Source organism: Phoxinus phoxinus (genome assembly GCF_949152265.1).
Source record: "Phoxinus phoxinus genome assembly, chromosome: 14".
Classification (NCBI taxonomy): Eukaryota; Metazoa; Chordata; class Actinopteri; order Cypriniformes; family Leuciscidae; genus Phoxinus; species Phoxinus phoxinus.
In genome coordinates this window covers 33,708,012-33,730,519 of record NC_136889.1, presented here as the reverse complement: position 1 = coordinate 33,730,519, position 22,508 = coordinate 33,708,012, and the positions used below count along the sequence as shown (strand labels likewise).

The window sequence follows — 22,508 nt, the reverse complement described above, 5'->3', positions numbered from 1 at the left end:
TGTGTCCCTAAAATGCATTCACTCAACAGGTCCAGAGGAGAATCAAGGATAATCAATTAAGGTAATAGGGGTGGAGCCACCTTAACTCAAAGCTGTACAAAATGACAAAGCCAAGTGCTGGTGTTTGTGTCAAAATTAGTTAGAATGGGGTTCCTGAAAGTTGTCTTAGTGGTGGTTGTGATCGTTGCATTTGATCTGCCTGATGTCTTGGGAAGTTTGAGGTACAGTCATAGTCCAAGAAGCATGGGGCCAAAATCCGATCCAGCTTCCAGAAGTCCGGCCCTTTCTCCTCTAGGGCTCTGGAACCCTTTGCAAGTGGCTTCTCAGTTTCAGAATCCTTTGGGTCCTGACTCCAAAAGCCTTGCGCAGGATCCTTTTGGCCTTCAAGAGAAGCAGCTGTTGCAGGGTCCAGTGAAGCCTTTGGATTGGAGGTATCCCATCGTTCCCGAGGTGCAGAGCGAGATGGCGGTGGACTTCCAGTTGAGGCAACCCGTGACTCCCAGCAGCGTAGCGGTTCAATGTGGCGAGAACCGGGTTCTCGTAGAGGTCCAGCAGGACTTTTTCAGCAATGGTCAGTTGATCCAGCCAACTGGTCTGTCTTTAGGTGGATGTCCTGTTGTTGGTCAGGATCCTGGGTCAAGAGTGCTCATCTTTGAATATGAATTACAGGACTGCAACAGCGTGCTGATGGTAAGAACAGATACATCTTAATGCGTTATTTAAAAAAGATCCTCTGCCACAACACGGGAAGTCAGTTCACTTGGTTTTACAATGCCAGGGCAGCTAAGACCATTTTTTATCTATTTGACTGGGTAAATCCTGAGTTTTCAATCTACTTGCATTTAAATAACCCTTCAAACCAACATCTGATGTAAACCATCCCTTAAATGGTCTGAAAGGCGCTTAAGAAACAAGAACAAATCGTGGGCCTAAACAGCGTTAAAGATAGTTTTAACCCTGGAACAGCAAAATGTTTAATCCTTAGTGACTATCTCTGGCAACACCGGAGCTTCTGAGGGCAGCTGTGGTGTTGTAAAGAATTGACTAATTGGGGATTTGCTCTTTAGGAATTCCAACATATTGCACTGTGCACCTTCTCCCATTCATATCAAAATGAGTGCATGGTCTTGGTGTATGTAAAGTCTTTGGGATGACCCTCTTGGTAACCACAATCTTTTTACAGATGAATGAGGATGAGCTTATCTACACCTTCTCTCTTACCTACACCCCTGAGGCGCTCGCAGATACTCCGATTACCCGGGCCGATGGTGCAATTGTTGGTGTTCAATGCCATTATCAAAGGTAGGGGATCTCTGTGACTTTGTGCACTTTCTCGTACAACTGGGAGACTATTTAATGGGTACTTTCATGAACCACAGGCTCCAAAATGTAAGCAGTGATGCCTTGAGGCCAACATGGGTCCCGTATGCCTCAACAGAGGCTGGTGAAGAAGTCTTGCTGTTCTCCCTGAAGATCATGATGGGTTGGTACATGTTTTTTATTTCAATAAAATAAACCTTTATCCTTGCTATTGTGGCTGTGCCTAAAATGTGTTTTGTGTGTAGATGATTGGTTCTATCAGAGGCCTTCATACACCTATTTTCTGGGTGGCGTTATTAACGTCGAGGCATCTGTGAAGCAGTACAATCATGTTCCTCTGCGTGTGTTTGTGGACAGCTGTGTGGCCACTCAAGTACCTGATGTGAACTCTCTTCCGAGATATTCCTTCATTGAGAATCACGGGTAAGGTCATGGCCCTTGATGCGGTAGGACTGTTGAAGTTGCCTTTTGTAACCACTTTGTCACAGAGACATGGCTAAGGTCTATTTGCTTGATGCTCTACAGTTGACATTCATGAGTTGCTCTTTGTGATTTGTCGTCAGGTGCTTTGTGGATGCCAAAACTACAGCTTCCAGCTCCCGCTTCATGCCTCGGTCCCAGGTTGACAAGATCCAGTTCCAGCTAGAGGCGTTTATGTTACAGGAGGGCAACAGTCCATCTGTATGTACTACGAATATCATGAGTTAACCTGACTTCTCCTCCCATCTGCTTTGGTTTTGTGACTTGTCTGTCATCCCTTAGCAGATCTACATAACATGTATTCTGAAGGCAACTATTGCATCTGCAGCCAGTGACGCTCAGCGCAAATCCTGTTCCTTTGCTAATGGGTACGTGAGGTTTTTTTGGGGGGTGGAGGTTAAGCTGACTTTTCTCATGTTGAAGGCTCCATGTCTGTTTTTGTTGCAGGTGGTTTGCTGCTGATGGAAACGACCAAGTTTGTGGTTGCTGTGACTCAACATGTGGTCCTGATCAGGACTTTGCTGCTTCTCCCTATGGCGGTTGGTAGCGTTTGCTCTTTCTAAGGTTGCTTTTTATTCAAGTCTCTAACTTTGCTTTTTTTTTTCTCCTCTCTAGGCTCGCAGTGGGAAGGCAAGGCCTCACTTGGTCCTGTAATGGTTCAAGGGCAAAAGAGAGGTTCTCAATAAAACTGATAAATCATTCCTTGGTTGTACCTGACTTGTCATTTTGCTCCATGTCTGGTTTAACTACTTTTGGCTTTGAAAAAAGTGCCCTATTCTTAATGTGGTGAACCTGATAGTCGCCCTGTATTTCAAGTCCCATATAGCATGCAACCATAGGGTTCCTGAAGTTATCAACTTAGTTTCTCCATAGGGAGTTTAAAATGATCAACCTTTTAAAGACTGCTGGTGAAAGCTCAAGGTTATGCGTTTGAAGCAATTTGTTTGTTCCAATTTGTTTAACAGAAGAATTCCTGGTGAAAATCATTACCACTGAGGCATTTATATAGTGCTTTTATTTGTACTACTGTACACCCAAGCGCTTCACAATCATATCAGGGGATATCTCCTCAAACACCACCGATGTGCAGCATCCACTTGAATGTAACTTGACACCTTGCCTCATTTAGTATACGCGATCAGTTGCTCTAATTTCTTAGTCACTCCCAGCAAGCTCAAGTCTATGAGCCATGCAATGCCAGGGACAGTGACACCAGGGAACAGGGCCTGCATTCAAGCTACTTCCCCACTTTAACATCCAAACATCAGAATTCCTGCATTAAAAAAAAACATTTCCGCTGCACTTCAAGTCCCCTTATGGTGACAATCAAGCTTTCAATGTTTGGCTGTGGGATTATTAATATGATTCAAGACAAACCATGTGCAAATTCATAACTCAATTTAATAATAAATGATACAGGGACCAGATGACATCCGATGGACCATGCCGTCTTAAACATTTACACAAGTCTCTGTACATGAACATGTTAAACTGAAGAAAACACCTGGGAAATGGGCACAATGGTGTGTGTGACCATCACATCTCTGTTTAGATAGTGTGCTCAATGTGCCTTTTTGTCGTTTGTATCTAAGGACTATGTTGTAAAAAATCAAAAAGCCATTCTTTTTAAATCTCTCCTCATTCTTTGTTAATAGTTCCCTCAAAGTCCCACCTGATAAGGCTATTATGGGAAGGGTCTTTTTCTTCCCAGGTGTGAAACCCATCAATATTTATGATGAATCACGCCTCCTCGCAGAGAGCTTTCTTAAACAAAACATATCTTACAAATTTTGAATCAATATATTCTTTAATGTGAATGAGTGGGCAGAATGATTTTCACATCGTTTTGAAACAAAAACTCTAGACTACGTTATACAATTTTCAAAAGTCTTGTGATTAAATACTGCGTTGGTTACCCTTTTGATCTTTTATTCCCAAAAAAATTCTAAAATCTAACCTTTCATTGAAGTAAAATAACTGAAAGTGGGAGGTAAATCACATTACGAAATAAATGCTTTTCTCCAAAACCCGCTGGCCATAATTATTGGCTCCTTGTTATTAAATACTTTTTGCAATCTCCTTTTGCCAAGATAACAGCTCTGCGTTTTCTTCTATAATGCCTGATGAGTTTGGAGAACAACTGATAAGAGATCAGAGACCATCCCTCCATATAGAATCTCTCCAGATCCTTCAGATTCACAGGTTCATGTTGGCGCTTGTTCTCTTCAGTTCACCCCACTCATTTTCTTTAGGGTTCAGTTTAGAGGACTGGAATGGTCATGGCAGAAGCTTCATTTTGTGCTCAGTTACCCATTTTTGTGTTGATGTTTTGTTTTTGACCGGTTTGGAATCAGTTTTGACCTGATGGAAGATCCAACCATGCCCATTATATGATTTCTAGCAGAGGCCGTCAGGTTTTGATTTTTTATCTGTTGGTATTTGCTAGAATCCATAATGCCATGTATCTGAACAAGATGTCCAGGACCTCCAGCAAAAAAATAGGCACACAACATATAAGATCCAGCAGTATTGTCCAATTTTTTACTAAGCTACCTGCTATAGCTCAATAAACTCCCCACTGGAAGGGTTTCAGGACATGTACGGCGGATACAACTCAAGTCACTTTGAGCTTTTATTGCGCACACACATACATAATACTCATCCACAAACTAGGTAGCCTGCATGCTATCGCTACGTTAGCCTGTCAGTTGGATATTAGTGACGTTAGTTAGATAGTTGGGTTAGGTTGTAAACCTGCAATGAAAACACAAACACCAGAATTAACTAATAAAATGACCCAATCATGTGACATTAATTCTTTATCTGGAATACTAGCAATGCTAGTTTATAGTCACTCACCGGCAAGGCGTACCAGTCCTGAACATCAACTAAATGAAACTGAAACCTAAAGGCGAGACGCCTGCGCACTGTAACTAATTAAGCATACACAGACAAATAGCCTAGAAAAATAACCTGGTGACCAGTAATAATAATAAACAAACCTTTAACCTAGTAAGAATGTAACATAAACATCCATCACTTGTAATATATATATCTATATCAGGGGTAGGGGACGTCGGTCCTGGAGAGCCATAGCCCTGCAGAGTTTAGTTCCAACCCTAATCAAACACACCTGAACCAGCTAATCAATGTCTTTAGGATCATTAAGGCTACAATCAGGTGAGTTTTTATCAGGGTTGGAGCTAAACTCTGCAGGGCTATGGCTCTCCAGGACCGACGTTCCCTACCCCTGATCTATATACATATATATATGTGTGTGTGTAAAACACTAGTTATACCTGCTGGAAAGCTCTACAAGTATATTTACCCGTATTCATGGGGTACTTTTTATCCCTGTTTTTCACCAAACACATCTAGTGGGAACTAGAAACACCCCGACAACACCTCAGACCCCAGAGCGTTAATACAAACATCACAATTTTTAATTTGTGTCTTTTGTTACATAGGGACTACTGAACAGACATTTAAAAGTTTATTTTAAAATGCAAAGTGCTTGAAATCAAAATGTGTAAATAAAGCTCTGTAAACTTGCATTTTTGCTAAACTAAAAGTGTGTCCCATTGGATAATCAAAAGTTGTACACACACTTGTGGTCTTCAAGCCCACTTGAACACATGGACCAAAGACCGGAAATACGGTAGGTCATGTAAGTAGACAAGTGTTCAAGTACAACGACGGCAAATGTGGGTATTTGGACAGGCGCATAAAAAAGGGGCAGAGTGGTGCGTCCCTAAAATGCATTCACTCAACAGGTCCAGAGGAGAATCAAGGATAATCAATTAAGGTAATAGGGGTGGAGCCACCTTAACTCAAAGCTGTACAAAATGACAAAGCCAAGTGCTGGTGTTTGTGTCAAAGTTAGTTAGAATGGGGTTCCTGAAAGTTGTCTTAGTGGTGGTTGTGATCGTTGCATTTGATCTGCCTGATGTCTTGGGAAGTTTGAGGTACAGTCATAGTCCAAGAAGCATGGGGCCAAAATCCGATCCAGCTTCCAGAAGTCCGGCCCTTTCTCCTCTAGGGCTCTGGAACCCTTTGCAAGTGGCTTCTCAGTTTCAGAATCCTTTGGGTCCTGACTCCAAAAGCCTTGCGCAGGATCCTTTTGGCCTTCAAGAGAAGCAGCTGTTGCAGGGTCCAGTGAAGCCTTTGGATTGGAGGTATCCCATCGTTCCCGAGGTGCAGAGCGAGATGGCGGTGGACTTCCAGTTGAGGCAACCCGTGACTCCCAGCAGCGTAGCGGTTCAATGTGGCGAGAACCGGGTTCTCGTAGAGGTCCAGCAGGACTTTTTCAGCAATGGTCAGTTGATCCAGCCAACTGGTCTGTCTTTAGGTGGATGTCCTGTTGTTGGTCAGGATCCTGGGTCAAGAGTGCTCATCTTTGAATATGAATTACAGGACTGCAACAGCGTGCTGATGGTAAGAACAGATACATCTTAATGCGTTATTTAAAAAAGATCCTCTGCCACAACACGGGAAGTCAGTTCACTTGGTTTTACAATGCCAGGGCAGCTAAGACCATTTTTTTATCTATTTGACTGGGTAAATCCTGAGTTTTCAATCTACTTGCATTTAAATAACCCTTCAAACCAACATCTGATGTAAACCATCCCTTAAATGGTCTGAAAGGCGCTTAAGAAACAAGAACAAATCGTGGGCCTAAACAGCGTTAAAGATAGTTTTAACCCTGGAACAGCAAAATGTTTAATCCTTAGTGACTATCTCTGGCAACACCGGAGCTTCTGAGGGCAGCTGTGGTGTTGTAAAGAATTTACTAATTGGGGATTTGCTCTTTAGGAATTCCAACATATTGCACTGTGCACCTTCTCCCATTCATATCAAAATGAGTGCATGGTCTTGGTGTATGTAAAGTCTTTGGGATGACCCTCTTGGTAACCACAATCTTTTTACAGATGAATGAGGATGAGCTTATCTACACCTTCTCTCTTACCTACACCCCTGAGGCGCTCGCAGATACTCCGATTACCCGGGCCGATGGTGCAATTGTTGGTGTTCAATGCCATTATCAAAGGTAGGGGATCTCTGTGACTTTGTGCACTTTCTCGTACAACTGGGAGACTATTTAATGGGTACTTTCATGAACCACAGGCTCCAAAATGTAAGCAGTGATGCCTTGAGGCCAACATGGGTCCCGTATGCCTCAACAGAGGCTGGTGAAGAAGTCTTGCTGTTCTCCCTGAAGATCATGATGGGTTGGTACATGTTTTTTATTTCAATAAAATAAACCTTTATCCTTGCTATTGTGGCTGTGCCTAAAATGTGTTTTGTGTGTAGATGATTGGTTCTATCAGAGGCCTTCATACACCTATTTTCTGGGTGGCGTTATTAACGTCGAGGCATCTGTGAAGCAGTACAATCATGTTCCTCTGCGTGTGTTTGTGGACAGCTGTGTGGCCACTCAAGTACCTGATGTGAACTCTCTTCCGAGATATTCCTTCATTGAGAATCACGGGTAAGGTCATGGCCCTTGATGCGGTAGGACTGTTGAAGTTGCCTTTTGTAACCACTTTGTCACAGAGACATGGCTAAGGTCTATTTGCTTGATGCTCTACAGTTGACATTCATGAGTTGCTCTTTGTGATTTGTCGTCAGGTGCTTTGTGGATGCCAAAACTACAGCTTCCAGCTCCCGCTTCATGCCTCGGTCCCAGGTTGACAAGATCCAGTTCCAGCTAGAGGCGTTTATGTTCCAGGAGGGCAACAGTCCATCTGTATGTACTACGAATATCATGAGTTAACCTGACTTCTCCTCCCATCTGCTTTGGTTTTGTGACTTGTCTGTCATCCCTTAGCAGATCTACATAACATGTATTCTGAAGGCAACTATTGCATCTGCAGCCAGTGACGCTCAGCGCAAATCCTGTTCCTTTGCTAATGGGTACGTGAGGTTTTTTTGGGGGGCGGAGGTTAAGCTGACTTTTCTCATGTTGAAGGCTCCATGTCTGTTTTTGTTGCAGGTGGTTTGCTGCTGATGGAAACGACCAAGTTTGTGGTTGCTGTGACTCAACATGTGGTCCTGATCAGGACTTTGCTGCTTCTCCCTATGGCGGTTGGTAGCGTTTGCTCTTTCTAAGGTTGCTTTTTATTCAAGTCTCTAACTTTGCTTTTTTTTTTCTCCTCTCTAGGCTCGCAGTGGGAAGGCAAGGCCTCACTTGGTCCTGTAATGGTTCAAGGGCAAAAGAGAGGTTCTCAATAAAACTGATAAATCATTCCTTGGTTGTACCTGACTTGTCATTTTGCTCCATGTCTGGTTTAACTACTTTTGGCTTTGAAAAAAGTGCCCTATTCTTAATGTGGTGAACCTGATAGTCGCCCTGTATTTCAAGTCCCATATAGCATGCAACCATAGGGTTCCTGAAGTTATCAACTTAGTTTCTCCATAGGGAGTTTAAAATGATCAACCTTTTAAAGACTGCTGGTGAAAGCTCAAGGTTATGCGTTTGAAGCAATTTGTTTGTTCCAATTTGTTTAACAGAAGAATTCCTGGTGAAAATCATTACCACTGAGGCATTTATATAGTGCTTTTATTTGTACTACTGTACACCCAAGCGCTTCACAATCATATCAGGGGATATCTCCTCAAACACCACCGATGTGCAGCATCCACTTGAATGTAACTTGACACCTTGCCTCATTTAGTATACGCGATCAGTTGCTCTAATTTCTTAGTCACTCCCAGCAAGCTCAAGTCTATGAGCCATGCAATGCCAGGGACAGTGACACCAGGGAACAGGGCCTGCATTCAAGCTACTTCCCCACTTTAACATCCAAACATCAGAATTCCTGCATTAAAAAAAAACATTTCCGCTGCACTTCAAGTCCCCTTATGGTGACAATCAAGCTTTCAATGTTTGGCTGTGGGATTATTAATATGATTCAAGACAAACCATGTGCAAATTCATAACTCAATTTAATAATAAATGATACAGGGACCAGATGACATCCGATGGACCATGCCGTCTTAAACATTTACACAAGTCTCTGTACATGAACATGTTAAACTGAAGAAAACACCTGGGAAATGGGCACAATGGTGTGTGTGACCATCACATCTCTGTTTAGATAGTGTGCTCAATGTGCCTTTTTGTCGTTTGTATCTAAGGACTATGTTGTAAAAAATCAAAAAGCCATTCTTTTTAAATCTCTCCTCATTCTTTGTTTATAGTTCCTTCAAAGTCCCACCTGATAAGGCTATTATGGGAAGGGTCTTTTTCTTCCCAGGTGTGAAACCCATCAATATTTATGATGAATCACGCCTCCTCGCAGAGAGCTTTCTTAAACAAAACATATCTTACAAATTTTGAATCAATATATTCTTTAATGTGAATGAGTGGGCAGAATGATTTTCACATCGTTTTGAAACAAAAACTCTAGACTACGTTATACAATTTTCAAAAGTCTTGTGATTAAATACTGCGTTGGTTACCCTTTTGATCTTTTATTCCCAAAAAAATTCTAAAATCTAACCTTTCATTGAAGTAAAATAACTGAAAGTGGGAGGTAAATCACATTACGAAATAAATGCTTTTCTCCAAAACCCGCTGGCCATAATTATTGGCTCCTTGTTATTAAATACTTTTTGCAATCTCCTTTTGCCAAGATAACAGCTCTGCGTTTTCTTCTATAATGCCTGATGAGTTTGGAGAACAACTGATAAGAGATCAGAGACCATCCCTCCATATAGAATCTCTCCAGATCCTTCAGATTCACAGGTTCATGTTGGCGCTTGTTCTCTTCAGTTCACCCCACTCATTTTCTTTAGGGTTCAGTTTAGAGGACTGGAATGGTCATGGCAGAAGCTTCATTTTGTGCTCAGTTACCCATTTTTGTGTTGATGTTTTGTTTTTGACCGGTTTGGAATCAGTTTTGACCTGATGGAAGATCCAACCATGCCCATTATATGATTTCTAGCAGAGGCCGTCAGGTTTAGATTTTTTATCTGTTGGTATTTGCTAGAATCCATAATGCCATGTATCTGAACAAGATGTCCAGGACCTCCAGCAAAAAAATAGGCACACAACATATAAGATCCAGCAGTATTGTCCAATTTTTTACTAAGCTACCTGCTATAGCTCAATAAACTCCCCACTGGAAGGGTTTCAGGACATGTACGGCGGATACAACTCAAGTCACTTTGAGCTTTTATTGCGCACACACATACATAATACTCATCCACAAACTAGGTAGTCTGCATGCTATCGCTACGTTAGCCTGTCAGTTGGATATTAGTGACGTTAGTTAGATAGTTGGGTTAGGTTGTAAACCTGCAATGAAAACACAAACACCAGAATTAACTAATAAAATGACCCAATCATGTGACATTAATTCTTTATCTGGAATACTAGCAATGCTAGTTTATAGTCACTCACCGGCAAGGCGTACCAGTCCTGAACATCAACTAAATGAAACTGAAACCTAAAGGCGAGACGCCTGCGCACTGTAACTAATTAAGCATACACAGACAAATAGCCTAGAAAAATAACCTGGTGACCAGTAATAATAATAAACAAACCTTTAACCTAGTAAGAATGTAACATAAACATCCATCACTTGTAATATATATATCTATATCAGGGGTAGGGGACGTCGGTCCTGGAGAGCCATAGCCCTGCAGAGTTTAGTTCCAACCCTAATCAAACACACCTGAACCAGCTAATCAATGTCTTTAGGATCATTAAGGCTACAATCAGGTGAGTTTTTATCAGGGTTGGAGCTAAACTCTGCAGGGCTATGGCTCTCCAGGACCGACGTTCCCTACCCCTGATCTATATACATATATATATGTGTGTGTGTAAAACACTAGTTATACCTGCTGGAAAGCTCTACAAGTATATTTACCCGTATTCATGGGGTACTTTTTATCCCTGTTTTTCACCAAACACATCTAGTGGGAACTAGAAACACCCCGACAACACCTCAGACCCCAGAGCGTTAATACAAACATCACAATTTTTAATTTGTGTCTTTTGTTACATAGGGACTACTGAACAGACATTTAAAAGTTTATTTTAAAATGCAAAGTGCTTGAAATCAAAATGTGTAAATAAAGCTCTGTAAACTTGCATTTTTGCTAAACTAAAAGTGTGTCCCATTGGATAATCAAAAGTTGTACACACACTTGTGGTCTTCAAGCCCACTTGAACACATGGACCAAAGACCGGAAATACGGTAGGTCATGTAAGTAGACAAGTGTTCAAGTACAACGACGGCAAATGTGGGTATTTGGACAGGCGCATAAAAAAGGGGCAGAGTGGTGCGTCCCTAAAATGCATTCACTCAACAGGTCCAGAGGAGAATCAAGGATAATCAATTAAGGTAATAGGGGTGGAGCCACCTTAACTCAAAGCTGTACAAAATGACAAAGCCAAGTGCTGGTGTTTGTGTCAAAGTTAGTTAGAATGGGGTTCCTGAAAGTTGTCTTAGTGGTGGTTGTGATCGTTGCATTTGATCTGCCTGATGTCTTGGGAAGTTTGAGGTACAGTCATAGTCCAAGAAGCATGGGGCCAAAATCCGATCCAGCTTCCAGAAGTCCGGCCCTTTCTCCTCTAGGGCTCTGGAACCCTTTGCAAGTGGCTTCTCAGTTTCAGAATCCTTTGGGTCCTGACTCCAAAAGCCTTGCGCAGGATCCTTTTGGCCTTCAAGAGAAGCAGCTGTTGCAGGGTCCAGTGAAGCCTTTGGATTGGAGGTATCCCATCGTTCCCGAGGTGCAGAGCGAGATGGCGGTGGACTTCCAGTTGAGGCAACCCGTGACTCCCAGCAGCGTAGCGGTTCAATGTGGCGAGAACCGGGTTCTCGTAGAGGTCCAGCAGGACTTTTTCAGCAATGGTCAGTTGATCCAGCCAACTGGTCTGTCTTTAGGTGGATGTCCTGTTGTTGGTCAGGATCCTGGGTCAAGAGTGCTCATCTTTGAATATGAATTACAGGACTGCAACAGCGTGCTGATGGTAAGAACAGATACATCTTAATGCGTTATTTAAAAAAGATCCTCTGCCACAACACGGGAAGTCAGTTCACTTGGTTTTACAATGCCAGGGCAGCTAAGACCATTTTTTATCTATTTGACTGGGTAAATCCTTAGTTTTCAATCTACTTGCATTTAAATAACCCTTCAAACCAACATCTGATGTAAACCATCCCTTAAATGGTCTGAAAGGCGCTTAAGAAACAAGAACAAATCGTGGGCCTAAACAGCGTTAAAGATAGTTTTAACCCTGGAACAGCAAAATGTTTAATCCTTAGTGACTATCTCTGGCAACACCGGAGCTTCTGAGGGCAGCTGTGGTGTTGTAAAGAATTTACTAATTGGGGATTTGCTCTTTAGGAATTCCAACATATTGCACTGTGCACCTTCTCCCATTCATATCAAAATGAGTGCATGGTCTTGGTGTATGTAAAGTCTTTGGGATGACCCTCTTGGTAACCACAATCTTTTTACAGATGAATGAGGATGAGCTTATCTACACCTTCTCTCTTACCTACACCCCTGAGGCGCTCGCAGATACTCCGATTACCCGGGCCGATGGTGCAATTGTTGGTGTTCAATGCCATTATCAAAGGTAGGGGATCTCTGTGACTTTGTGCACTTTCTCGTACAACTGGGAGACTATTTAATGGGTACTTTCATGAACCACAGGCTCCAAAATGTAAGCAGTGATGCCTTGAGGCCAACATGGGTCCCGTATGCCTCAACAGAGGCTGGTGAAGAAGTCTTGCTGTTCTCCCTGAAGATCATGATGGGTTGGTACATGTTTTTTATTTCAATAAAATAAACCTTTATCCTTGCTATTGTGGCTGTGCCTAAAATGTGTTTTGTGTGTAGATGATTGGTTCTATCAGAGGCCTTCATACACCTATTTTCTGGGTGGCGTTATTAACGTCGAGGCATCTGTGAAGCAGTACAATCATGTTCCTCTGCGTGTGTTTGTGGACAGCTGTGTGGCCACTCAAGTACCTGATGTGAACTCTCTTCCGAGATATTCCTTCATTGAGAATCACGGGTAAGGTCATGGCCCTTGATGCGGTAGGACTGTTGAAGTTGCCTTTTGTAACCACTTTGTCACAGAGACATGGCTAAGGTCTATTTGCTTGATGCTCTACAGTTGACATTCATGAGTTGCTCTTTGTGATTTGTCGTCAGGTGCTTTGTGGATGCCAAAACTACAGCTTCCAGCTCCCGCTTCATGCCTCGGTCCCAGGTTGACAAGATCCAGTTCCAGCTAGAGGCGTTTATGTTCCAGGAGGGCAACAGTCCATCTGTATGTACTACGAATATCATGAGTTAACCTGACTTCTCCTCCCATCTGCTTTGGTTTTGTGACTTGTCTGTCATCCCTTAGCAGATCTACATAACATGTATTCTGAAGGCAACTATTGCATCTGCAGCCAGTGACGCTCAGCGCAAATCCTGTTCCTTTGCTAATGGGTACGTGAGGTTTTTTTGGGGGGTGGAGGTTAAGCTGACTTTTCTCATGTTGAAGGCTCCATGTCTGTTTTTGTTGCAGGTGGTTTGCTGCTGATGGAAACGACCAAGTTTGTGGTTGCTGTGACTCAAAATGTGGTCCTGATCAGGACTTTGCTGCTTCTCCCTATGGCGGTTGGTAGCGTTTGCTCTTTCTAAGGTTGCTTTTTATTCAAGTCTCTAACTTTGCTTTTTTTTTTCTCCTCTCTAGGCTCGCAGTGGGAAGGCAAGGCCTCACTTGGTCCTGTAATGGTTCAAGGGCAAAAGAGAGGTTCTCAATAAAACTGATAAATCATTCCTTGGTTGTACCTGACTTGTCATTTTGCTCCATGTCTGGTTTAACTACTTTTGGCTTTGAAAAAAGTGCCCTATTCTTAATGTGGTGAACCTGATAGTCGCCCTGTATTTCAAGTCCCATATAGCATGCAACCATAGGGTTCCTGAAGTTATCAACTTAGTTTCTCCATAGGGAGTTTAAAATGATCAACCTTTTAAAGACTGCTGGTGAAAGCTCAAGGTTATGCGTTTGAAGCAATTTGTTTGTTCCAATTTGTTTAACAGAAGAATTCCTGGTGAAAATCATTACCACTGAGGCATTTATATAGTGCTTTTATTTGTACTACTGTACACCCAAGCGCTTCACAATCATATCAGGGGATATCTCCTCAAACACCACCGATGTGCAGCATCCACTTGAATGTAACTTGACACCTTGCCTCATTTAGTATACGCGATCAGTTGCTCTAATTTCTTAGTCACTCCCAGCAAGCTCAAGTCTATGAGCCATGCAATGCCAGGGACAGTGACACCAGGGAACAGGGCCTGCATTCAAGCTACTTCCCCACTTTAACATCCAAACATCAGAATTCCTGCATTAAAAAAAAACATTTCCGCTGCACTTCAAGTCCCCTTATGGTGACAATCAAGCTTTCAATGTTTGGCTGTGGGATTATTAATATGATTCAAGACAAACCATGTGCAAATTCATAACTCAATTTAATAATAAATGATACAGGGACCAGATGACATCCGATGGACCATGCCGTCTTAAACATTTACACAAGTCTCTGTACATGAACATGTTAAACTGAAGAAAACACCTGGGAAATGGGCACAATGGTGTGTGTGACCATCACATCTCTGTTTAGATAGTGTGCTCAATGTGCCTTTTTGTCGTTTGTATCTAAGGACTATGTTGTAAAAAATCAAAAAGCCATTCTTTTTAAATCTCTCCTCATTCTTTGTTTATAGTTCCCTCAAAGTCCCACCTGATAAGGCTATTATGGGAAGGGTCTTTTTCTTCCCAGGTGTGAAACCCATCAATATTTATGATGAATCACGCCTCCTCGCAGAGAGCTTTCTTAAACAAAACATATCTTACAAATTTTGAATCAATATATTCTTTAATGTGAATGAGTGGGCAGAATGATTTTCACATCGTTTTGAAACAAAAACTCTAGACTACGTTATACAATTTTCAAAAGTCTTGTGATTAAATACTGCGTTGGTTACCCTTTTGATCTTTTATTCCCCAAAAAATTCTAAATCTAACCTTTCATTGAAGTAAAATAACTGAAAGTGGGAGGTAAATCACATTACGAAATAAATGCTTTTCTCCAAAACCCCGCTGGCCATAATTATTGGCTCCTTGTTATAAATACTTTTTGCAATCTCCTTTTGCCAAGATAACAGCTCTGCGTTTTCTTCTATAATGCCTGATGAGTTTGGAGAACAACTGATAAGAGATCAGAGACCATCCCTCCATATAGAATCTCTCCAGATCCTTCAGATTCACAGGTTCATGTTGGCGCTTGTTCTCTTCAGTTCACCCCACTCATTTTCTTTAGGGTTCAGTTTAGAGGACTGGAATGGTCATGGCAGAAGCTTCATTTTGTGCTCAGTTACCCATTTTTGTGTTGATGTTTTGTTTTTGACCGGTTTGGAATCAGTTTTGACCTGATGGAAGATCCAACCATGCCCATTATATGATTTCTAGCAGAGGCCGTCAGGTTTAGATTTTTTATCTGTTGGTATTTGCTAGAATCCATAATGCCATGTATCTGAACAAGATGTCCAGGACCTCCAGCAAAAAAATAGGCACACAACATATAAGATCCAGCAGTATTGTCCAATTTTTTACTAAGCTACCTGCTATAGCTCAATAAACTCCCCACTGGAAGGGTTTCAGGACATGTACGGCGGATACAACTCAAGTCACTTTGAGCTTTTATTGCGCACACACATACATAATACTCATCCACAAACTAGGTAGCCTGCATGCTATCGCTACGTTAGCCTGTCAGTTGGATATTAGTGACGTTAGTTAGATAGTTGGGTTAGGTTGTAAACCTGCAATGAAAACACAAACACCAGAATTAACTAATAAAATGACCCAATCATGTGACATTAATTCTTTATCTGGAATACTAGCAATGCTAGTTTATAGTCACTCACCGGCAAGGCGTACCAGTCCTGAACATCAACTAAATGAAACTGAAACCTAAAGGCGAGACGCCTGCGCACTGTAACTAATTAAGCATACACAGACAAATAGCCTAGAAAAATAACCTGGTGACCAGTAATAATAATAAACAAACCTTTAACCTAGTAAGAATGTAACATAAACATCCATCACTTGTAATATATATATCTATATACATATATATATGTGTGTGTGTAAAACACTAGTTATACCTGCTGGAAAGCTCTACAAGTATATTTACCCGTATTCATGGGGTACTTTTTATCCCTGTTTTTCACCAAACACATCTAGTGGGAACTAGAAACACCCCGACAACACCTCAGACCCCAGAGCGTTAATACAAACATCACAATTTTTAATTTGTGTCTTTTGTTACATAGGGACTACTGAACAGACATTTAAAAGTTTATTTTAAAATGCAAAGTGCTTGAAATCAAAATGTGTAAATAAAGCTCTGTAAACTTGCATTTTTGCTAAACTAAAAGTGTGTCCCATTGGATAATCAAAAGTTGTACACACACTTGTGGTCTTCAAGCCCACTTGAACACATGGACCAAAGACCGGAAATACGGTAGGTCATGTAAGTAGACAAGTGTTCAAGTACAACGACGGCAAATGTGGGTATTTGGACAGGCGCATAAAAAAGGGGCAGAGTGGTGCGTCCCTAAAATGCATTCACTCAACAGGTCCAGAGGAGAATCAAGGATAATCAATTAAGGTAATAGGGGTGGAGCCACCTTAACTCAAAGCTGTACAAAATGACAAAGCCAAGTGCTGGTGTTTGTGTCAAAGTTAGTTAGAATGGGGTTCCTGAAAGTTGTCTTAGTGGTGGTTGTGATCGTTGCATTTGATCTGCCTGATGTCTTGGGAAGTTTGAGGTACAGTCATAGTCCAAGAAGCATGGGGCCAAAATCCGATCCAGCTTCCAGAAGTCCGGCCCTTTCTCCTCTAGGGCTCTGGAACCCTTTGCAAGTGGCTTCTCAGTTTCAGAATCCTTTGGGTCCTGACTCCAAAAGCCTTGCGCAGGATCCTTTTGGCCTTCAAGAGAAGCAGCTGTTGCAGGGTCCAGTGAAGCCTTTGGATTGGAGGTATCCCATCGTTCCCGAGGTGCAGAGCGAGATGGCGGTGGACTTCCAGTTGAGGCAACCCGTGACTCCCAGCAGCGTAGCGGTTCAATGTGGCGAGAACCGGGTTCTCGTAGAGGTCCAGCAGGACTTTTTCAGCAATGGTCAGTTGATCCAGCCAACTGGTCTGTCTTTAGGTGGATGTCCTGTTGTTGGTCAGGATCCTGGGTCAAGAGTGCTCATCTTTGAATATGAATTACAGGACTGCAACAGCGTGCTGATGGTAAGAACAGATACATCTTAATGCGTTATTTAAAAAAGATCCTCTGCCACAACACGGGAAGTCAGTTCACTTGGTTTTACAATGCCAGGGCAGCTAAGACCATTTTTTATCTATTTGACTGGGTAAATCCTGAGTTTTCAATCTACTTGCATTTAAATAACCCTTCAAACCAACATCTGATGTAAACCATCCCTTAAATGGTCTGAAAGGCGCTTAAGAAACAAGAACAAATCGTGGGCCTAAACAGCGTTAAAGATAGTTTTAACCCTGGAACAGCAAAATGTTTAATCCTTAGTGACTATCTCTGGCAACACCGGAGCTTCTGAGGGCAGCTGTAGTGATGTAAAGAATTTACTAATTGGGGATTTGCTCTTTAGGAATTCCAACATATTGCACTGTGCACCTTCTCCCATTCATATCAAAATGAGTGCATGGTCTTGGTGTATGTAAAGTCTTTGGGATGACCCTCTTGGTAACCACAATCTTTTTACAGATGAATGAGGATGAGCTTATCTACACCTTCTCTCTTACCTACACCCCTGAGGCGCTCGCAGATACTCCGATTACCCGGGCCGATGGTGCAATTGTTGGTGTTCAATGCCATTATCAAAGGTAGGGGATCTCTGTGACTTTGTGCACTTTCTCGTACAACTGGGAGACTATTTAATGGGTACTTTCATGAACCACAGGCTCCAAAATGTAAGCAGTGATGCCTTGAGGCCAACATGGGTCCCGTATGCCTCAACAGAGGCTGGTGAAGAAGTCTTGCTGTTCTCCCTGAAGATCATGATGGGTTGGTACATGTTTTTTATTTCAATAAAATAAACCTTTATCCTTGCTATTGTGGCTGTGCCTAAAATGTGTTTTGTGTGTAGATGATTGGTTCTATCAGAGGCCTTCATACACCTATTTTCTGGGTGGCGTTATTAACGTCGAGGCATCTGTGAAGCAGTACAATCATGTTCCTCTGCGTGTGTTTGTGGACAGCTGTGTGGCCACTCAAGTACCTGATGTGAACTCTCTTCCGAGATATTCCTTCATTGAGAATCACGGGTAAGGTCATGGCCCTTGATGCGGTAGGACTGTTGAAGTTGCCTTTTGTAACCACTTTGTCACAGAGACATGGCTAAGGTCTATTTGCTTGATGCTCTACAGTTGACATTCATGAGTTGCTCTTTGTGATTTGTCGTCAGGTGCTTTGTGGATGCCAAAACTACAGCTTCCAGCTCCCGCTTCATGCCTCGGTCCCAGGTTGACAAGATCCAGTTCCAGCTAGAGGCGTTTATGTTCCAGGAGGGCAACAGTCCATCTGTATGTACTACGAATATCATGAGTTAACCTGACTTCTCCTCCTATGGCGGCAAATCAATGACAATAATAAACGAGCGCACAGCTGATGCTGGCGCGCGGTAAATGACTTTCGCGAGCGAATAACAGATCTACACGCGAGGAAACGGGAACTCGCGAGCTCATTCAAGCCCTGCGCGCGCGTAGACATCTCCTCTGCACGCAATTCAAGCCCTCGCACGCGCGCAGACATCTCCTCTGCACGCAATACAAGCAATCGCGCGCGCGCACGATCATTCCCCACGCTCTCGCGCTCGATCTGCTCTCGCCTGCTGATTTTGCTCGCTCGAACACTTTTATTTTTGGCAGTCGAGGGGCGGGGCTTACTGTTTTAATAACCTCAAATGTCATTGGTTACATCCCTTTTCCCGGAAGTCACTTGTGATTGGACACCTGTGATTGTCAATCAAGAGCGGCAAAGGCACGACCCAAAAGCTGGTTGTCAACCACCGTTAAAAACAAAGAAGAAGAAGACAATCACTTGACTTAAGACATGGCTTCATTAACAGAGCAGATGCATGCGAGTTATCACTTAATTTGTTTTTATTTTATTTATTTATTGTTGTTTATTAATGTGTAATGTGATTTAATGCATTGTTAATATAGAATAGATTCTTACCAGAAACTACACTAGTCTTAGGGGTAGTGATTGCATTCTTGTGTTGTTAAGAGATATTTACAGACTGTAATGACACATTTCCATGGTTATTCGCATTGTAAATCTACCAAAATGTTTACAATTTTCTACATTTTATATTTATAACACTATTATTTGTTTTATTTGTATTAAAATATTTTTTAAAAATTGGAGGAAAATGGGAATGCAAAGATATATGCTGTTGAAAATGAGTAAAAATTACAAAATTACAAAAAACTGCTTGTTAACATCAGGTGTCTTCAATGTTGGCAATAACATATATTTTGTAATTTTTACTCATTTTAAATGGTTAACATTTAAGGAATTAATTTAATTAATTATTACTCAATTCTAATTTGTTAAATTTAATTAATAATATTGCTTGTAATCTGTTGCCTCATTTTTATTAATTAGATATAAATAAAATCTATGTTTTCATTTTTACAGTGCTTATTGATATAAACACATAATTTATCTTTCATCCAAAGCCCTTGTTAGATTTACAACTATTTAATGGACACTTTTTACATTTCTGAGGTTCTCAGAACCAATATCATTTTGGTTGGGTAAACGTATGGTGGTGAATGGGAGGGAGTATAGTTGTTATGTAGTGGTGAACTACAGCATATATCTTTGCATTCCCATTTTGCTCCAATTTAAAAAAAAATATTTAATACAAATAACACAATTAATAGTGTTATAAATATAAAATGTAGAAAATTGTAAACATTTTGGTAGATTTGCAATGCGAATAACCATGGAAATGTGTCATTACAGTCTGTAAATATCTCTTAACAACACAAGAATGCAATCACTACCCCTAAGACTAGTGTAGTTTCTGGTAAGAATCTATTCTATATTAACAATGCATTAAATCACATTACACATTAATAAACAACAATAAATAAATAAAATAAAAACAAATTAAGTGATAACTCGCATGCATCTGCTCTGTTAATGAAGCCATGTCTTAAGTCAAGTGATTGTCTTCTTCTTCTTTGTTTTTAACGGTGGTTGACAACCAGCTTTTGGGTCGTGCCTTTGCCGCTCTTGATTGACAATCACAGGCGTCCAATCACAAGTGACTTCCGGGAAAAGGGATGTAACCAATGACATTTGAGGTTATTAAAACAGTAAGCCCCGCCCCTCGACTGCCAAAAATAAAAGTGTTCGAGCGAGCAAAATCAGCAGGCGAGAGCAGATCGAGCGCGAGAGCGTGGGGAATGATCGTGCGCGCGCGCGATTGCTTGTATTGCGTGCAGAGGAGATGTCTGCGCGCGTGCGAGGGCTTGAATTGCGTGCAGAGGAGATGTCTACGCGTGCGCAGGGCTTGAATGAGCTCGCGAGTTCCCGTTTCCTCGCGTGTAGATCTGTTATTCGCTCGCGAAAGTCATTTACCGCGCGCGCCAGCATCAGCTGTGCGCTCGTTTATTATTGTCATTGATTTGCCGCCATATCCTCCCATCTGCTTTGGTTTTGTGACTTGTCTGTCATCCCTTAGCAGATCTACATAACATGTATTCTGAAGGCAACTATTGCATCTGCAGCCAGTGACGCTCAGCGCAAATCCTGTTCCTTTGCTAATGGGTACGTGAGGTTTTTTTGGGGGGCGGAGGTTAAGCTGACTTTTCTCATGTTGAAGGCTCCATGTCTGTTTTTGTTGCAGGTGGTTTGCTGCTGATGGAAACGACCAAGTTTGTGGTTGCTGTGACTCAAAATGTGGTCCTGATCAGGACTTTGCTGCTTCTCCCTATGGCGGTTGGTAGCGTTTGCTCTTTCTAAGGTTGCTTTTTATTCAAGTCTCTAACTTTGCTTTTTTTTTTCTCCTCTCTAGGCTCGCAGTGGGAAGGCAAGGCCTCACTTGGTCCTGTAATGGTTCAAGGGCAAAAGAGAGGTTCTCAATAAAACTGATAAATCATTCCTTGGTTGTACCTGACTTGTCATTTTGCTCCATGTCTGGTTTAACTACTTTTGGCTTTGAAAAAAGTGCCCTATTCTTAATGTGGTGAACCTGATAGTCGCCCTGTATTTCAAGTCCCATATAGCATGCAACCATAGGGTTCCTGAAGTTATTAACTTAGTTTCTCCATAGGGAGTTTAAAATGATCAACCTTTTAAAGACTGCTGGTGAAAGCTCAAGGTTATGCGTTTGAAGCAATTTGTTTGTTCCAATTTGTTTAACAGAAGAATTCCTGGTGAAAATCATTACCACTGAGGCATTTATATAGTGCTTTTATTTGTACTACTGTACACCCAAGCGCTTCACAATCATATCAGGGGATATCTCCTCAAACACCACCGATGTGCAGCATCCACTTGAATGTAACTTGACACCTTGCCTCATTTAGTATACGCGATCAGTTGCTCTAATTTCTTAGTCACTCCCAGCAAGCTCAAGTCTATGAGCCATGCAATGCCAGGGACAGTGACACCAGGGAACAGGGCCTGCATTCAAGCTACTTCCCCACTTTAACATCCAAACATCAGAATTCCTGCATTAAAAAAAAACATTTCCGCTGCACTTCAAGTCCCCTTATGGTGACAATCAAGCTTTCAATGTTTGGCTGTGGGATTATTAATATGATTCAAGACAAACCATGTGCAAATTCATAACTCAATTTAATAATAAATGATACAGGGACCAGATGACATCCGATGGACCATGCCGTCTTAAACATTTACACAAGTCTCTGTACATGAACATGTTAAACTGAAGAAAACACCTGGGAAATGGGCACAATGGTGTGTGTGACCATCACATCTCTGTTTAGATAGTGTGCTCAATGTGCCTTTTTGTCGTTTGTATCTAAGGACTATGTTGTAAAAAATCAAAAAGCCATTCTTTTTAAATCTCTCCTCATTCTTTGTTTATAGTTCCCTCAAAGTCCCACCTGATAAGGCTATTATGGGAAGGGTCTTTTTCTTCCCAGGTGTGAAACCCATCAATATTTATGATGAATCACGCCTCCTCGCAGAGAGCTTTCTTAAACAAAACATATCTTACAAATTTTGAATCAATATATTCTTTAATGTGAATGAGTGGGCAGAATGATTTTCACATCGTTTTGAAACAAAAACTCTAGACTACGTTATACAATTTTCAAAAGTCTTGTGATTAAATACTGCGTTGGTTACCCTTTTGATCTTTTATTCCCAAAAAAATTCTAAAATCTAACCTTTCATTGAAGTAAAATAACTGAAAGTGGGAGGTAAATCACATTACGAAATAAATGCTTTTCTCCAAAACCCGCTGGCCATAATTATTGGCTCCTTGTTATTAAATACTTTTTGCAATCTCCTTTTGCCAAGATAACAGCTCTGCGTTTTCTTCTATAATGCCTGATGAGTTTGGAGAACAACTGATAAGAGATCAGAGACCATCCCTCCATATAGAATCTCTCC

General features: G+C 41.6%; 4 protein-coding genes across 10 annotated transcripts; all 4 read left to right on the top strand.

The window, feature by feature from the left end:
• The first annotated feature begins 28 nt into the window (after positions 1–28).
• LOC307009969 (zona pellucida sperm-binding protein 3-like) lies at positions 29–3,077 on the top strand. 3 transcript variants are annotated; one of them, XM_079634241.1, is made up of 8 exons: positions 29–690; positions 1,184–1,302; positions 1,380–1,483; positions 1,566–1,743; positions 1,884–2,001; positions 2,083–2,168; positions 2,248–2,339; positions 2,416–3,077. In XM_079634241.1, the coding sequence occupies exons 1-8, from the start codon at positions 145–147 to the stop codon at positions 2,484–2,486; spliced, it is 1,314 nt and encodes a 437-aa protein (XP_079490367.1). In that variant the 5' UTR covers positions 29–144; the 3' UTR covers positions 2,487–3,077. The 3 variants fall into 3 exon arrangements, with proteins under 3 accessions (XP_079490367.1, XP_079490368.1, XP_079490366.1); XM_079634242.1 differs by having other exon boundaries at positions 2,086–2,168; positions 2,416–2,845; XM_079634240.1 differs by having other exon boundaries at positions 2,424–2,620.
• A 2,495-nt stretch (positions 3,078–5,572) lies between these two features.
• On the top strand, positions 5,573–8,622 carry LOC307010240 (zona pellucida sperm-binding protein 3-like). Of its 3 annotated transcripts, none has more exons than XM_079634751.1 (8): positions 5,573–6,234; positions 6,729–6,847; positions 6,925–7,028; positions 7,111–7,288; positions 7,429–7,546; positions 7,628–7,713; positions 7,793–7,884; positions 7,961–8,622. In XM_079634751.1, the coding sequence occupies exons 1-8, from the start codon at positions 5,689–5,691 to the stop codon at positions 8,029–8,031; spliced, it is 1,314 nt and encodes a 437-aa protein (XP_079490877.1). In that variant the 5' UTR covers positions 5,573–5,688; the 3' UTR covers positions 8,032–8,622. The 3 variants fall into 3 exon arrangements, with proteins under 3 accessions (XP_079490877.1, XP_079490878.1, XP_079490876.1); XM_079634752.1 differs by having other exon boundaries at positions 7,631–7,713; positions 7,961–8,324; XM_079634750.1 differs by having other exon boundaries at positions 7,969–8,165.
• A 2,495-nt stretch (positions 8,623–11,117) lies between these two features.
• LOC307010239 (zona pellucida sperm-binding protein 3-like) lies at positions 11,118–14,081 on the top strand. Of its 2 annotated transcripts, none has more exons than XM_079634748.1 (8): positions 11,118–11,779; positions 12,273–12,391; positions 12,469–12,572; positions 12,655–12,832; positions 12,973–13,090; positions 13,172–13,257; positions 13,337–13,428; positions 13,505–14,081. In XM_079634748.1, exons 1-8 carry the CDS (start codon positions 11,234–11,236, stop codon positions 13,573–13,575), a joined length of 1,314 nt encoding a protein of 437 aa, XP_079490874.1. In that variant the 5' UTR covers positions 11,118–11,233; the 3' UTR covers positions 13,576–14,081. The 2 variants fall into 2 exon arrangements, with proteins under 2 accessions (XP_079490874.1, XP_079490875.1); XM_079634749.1 differs by having other exon boundaries at positions 13,175–13,257; positions 13,505–13,622.
• A 2,379-nt stretch (positions 14,082–16,460) lies between these two features.
• LOC307010237 (zona pellucida sperm-binding protein 3-like) lies at positions 16,461–21,344 on the top strand. Of its 2 annotated transcripts, none has more exons than XM_079634745.1 (8): positions 16,461–17,122; positions 17,616–17,734; positions 17,812–17,915; positions 17,998–18,175; positions 18,316–18,433; positions 20,608–20,693; positions 20,773–20,864; positions 20,941–21,344. In XM_079634745.1, exons 1-8 carry the CDS (start codon positions 16,577–16,579, stop codon positions 21,009–21,011), a joined length of 1,314 nt encoding a protein of 437 aa, XP_079490871.1. In that variant the 5' UTR covers positions 16,461–16,576; the 3' UTR covers positions 21,012–21,344. The 2 variants fall into 2 exon arrangements, with proteins under 2 accessions (XP_079490871.1, XP_079490872.1); XM_079634746.1 differs by having other exon boundaries at positions 20,611–20,693; positions 20,941–21,058.
• The last annotated feature ends 1,164 nt before the right edge of the window (positions 21,345–22,508 follow it).

What these genes read in the sequence shown, in the direction of transcription:
- LOC307010239 (XM_079634748.1), top strand. Translation starts at nt 11,234, where the DNA reads ATGGGGTTCCTGAAAGTTGTCTTAGTGGTGGTTGTGATCGTTGCATTT. An exon ending in TCCTTCATTGAGAATCACGG is followed by an intron (nt 12,833 to 12,972) that starts GTAAGGTCATGG and finishes ATTTGTCGTCAG; the next exon opens with GTGCTTTGTGGATGCCAAAA. An exon ending in TCCTGTTCCTTTGCTAATGG is followed by an intron (nt 13,258 to 13,336) that starts GTACGTGAGGTT and finishes TTTTTGTTGCAG; the next exon opens with GTGGTTTGCTGCTGATGGAA.
- LOC307010237 (XM_079634745.1), top strand. Translation starts at nt 16,577, where the DNA reads ATGGGGTTCCTGAAAGTTGTCTTAGTGGTGGTTGTGATCGTTGCATTT. An exon ending in ACTGCAACAGCGTGCTGATG is followed by an intron (nt 17,123 to 17,615) that starts GTAAGAACAGAT and finishes ATCTTTTTACAG; the next exon opens with ATGAATGAGGATGAGCTTAT. An exon ending in CTCCCTGAAGATCATGATGG is followed by an intron (nt 17,916 to 17,997) that starts GTTGGTACATGT and finishes TTTTGTGTGTAG; the next exon opens with ATGATTGGTTCTATCAGAGG.
- LOC307009969 (XM_079634240.1), top strand. Translation starts at nt 145, where the DNA reads ATGGGGTTCCTGAAAGTTGTCTTAGTGGTGGTTGTGATCGTTGCATTT. An exon ending in TCCTTCATTGAGAATCACGG is followed by an intron (nt 1,744 to 1,883) that starts GTAAGGTCATGG and finishes ATTTGTCGTCAG; the next exon opens with GTGCTTTGTGGATGCCAAAA. An exon ending in TCCTGTTCCTTTGCTAATGG is followed by an intron (nt 2,169 to 2,247) that starts GTACGTGAGGTT and finishes TTTTTGTTGCAG; the next exon opens with GTGGTTTGCTGCTGATGGAA.
- LOC307010240 (XM_079634750.1), top strand. Translation starts at nt 5,689, where the DNA reads ATGGGGTTCCTGAAAGTTGTCTTAGTGGTGGTTGTGATCGTTGCATTT. An exon ending in CTCCCTGAAGATCATGATGG is followed by an intron (nt 7,029 to 7,110) that starts GTTGGTACATGT and finishes TTTTGTGTGTAG; the next exon opens with ATGATTGGTTCTATCAGAGG. An exon ending in AGGAGGGCAACAGTCCATCT is followed by an intron (nt 7,547 to 7,627) that starts GTATGTACTACG and finishes GTCATCCCTTAG; the next exon opens with CAGATCTACATAACATGTAT.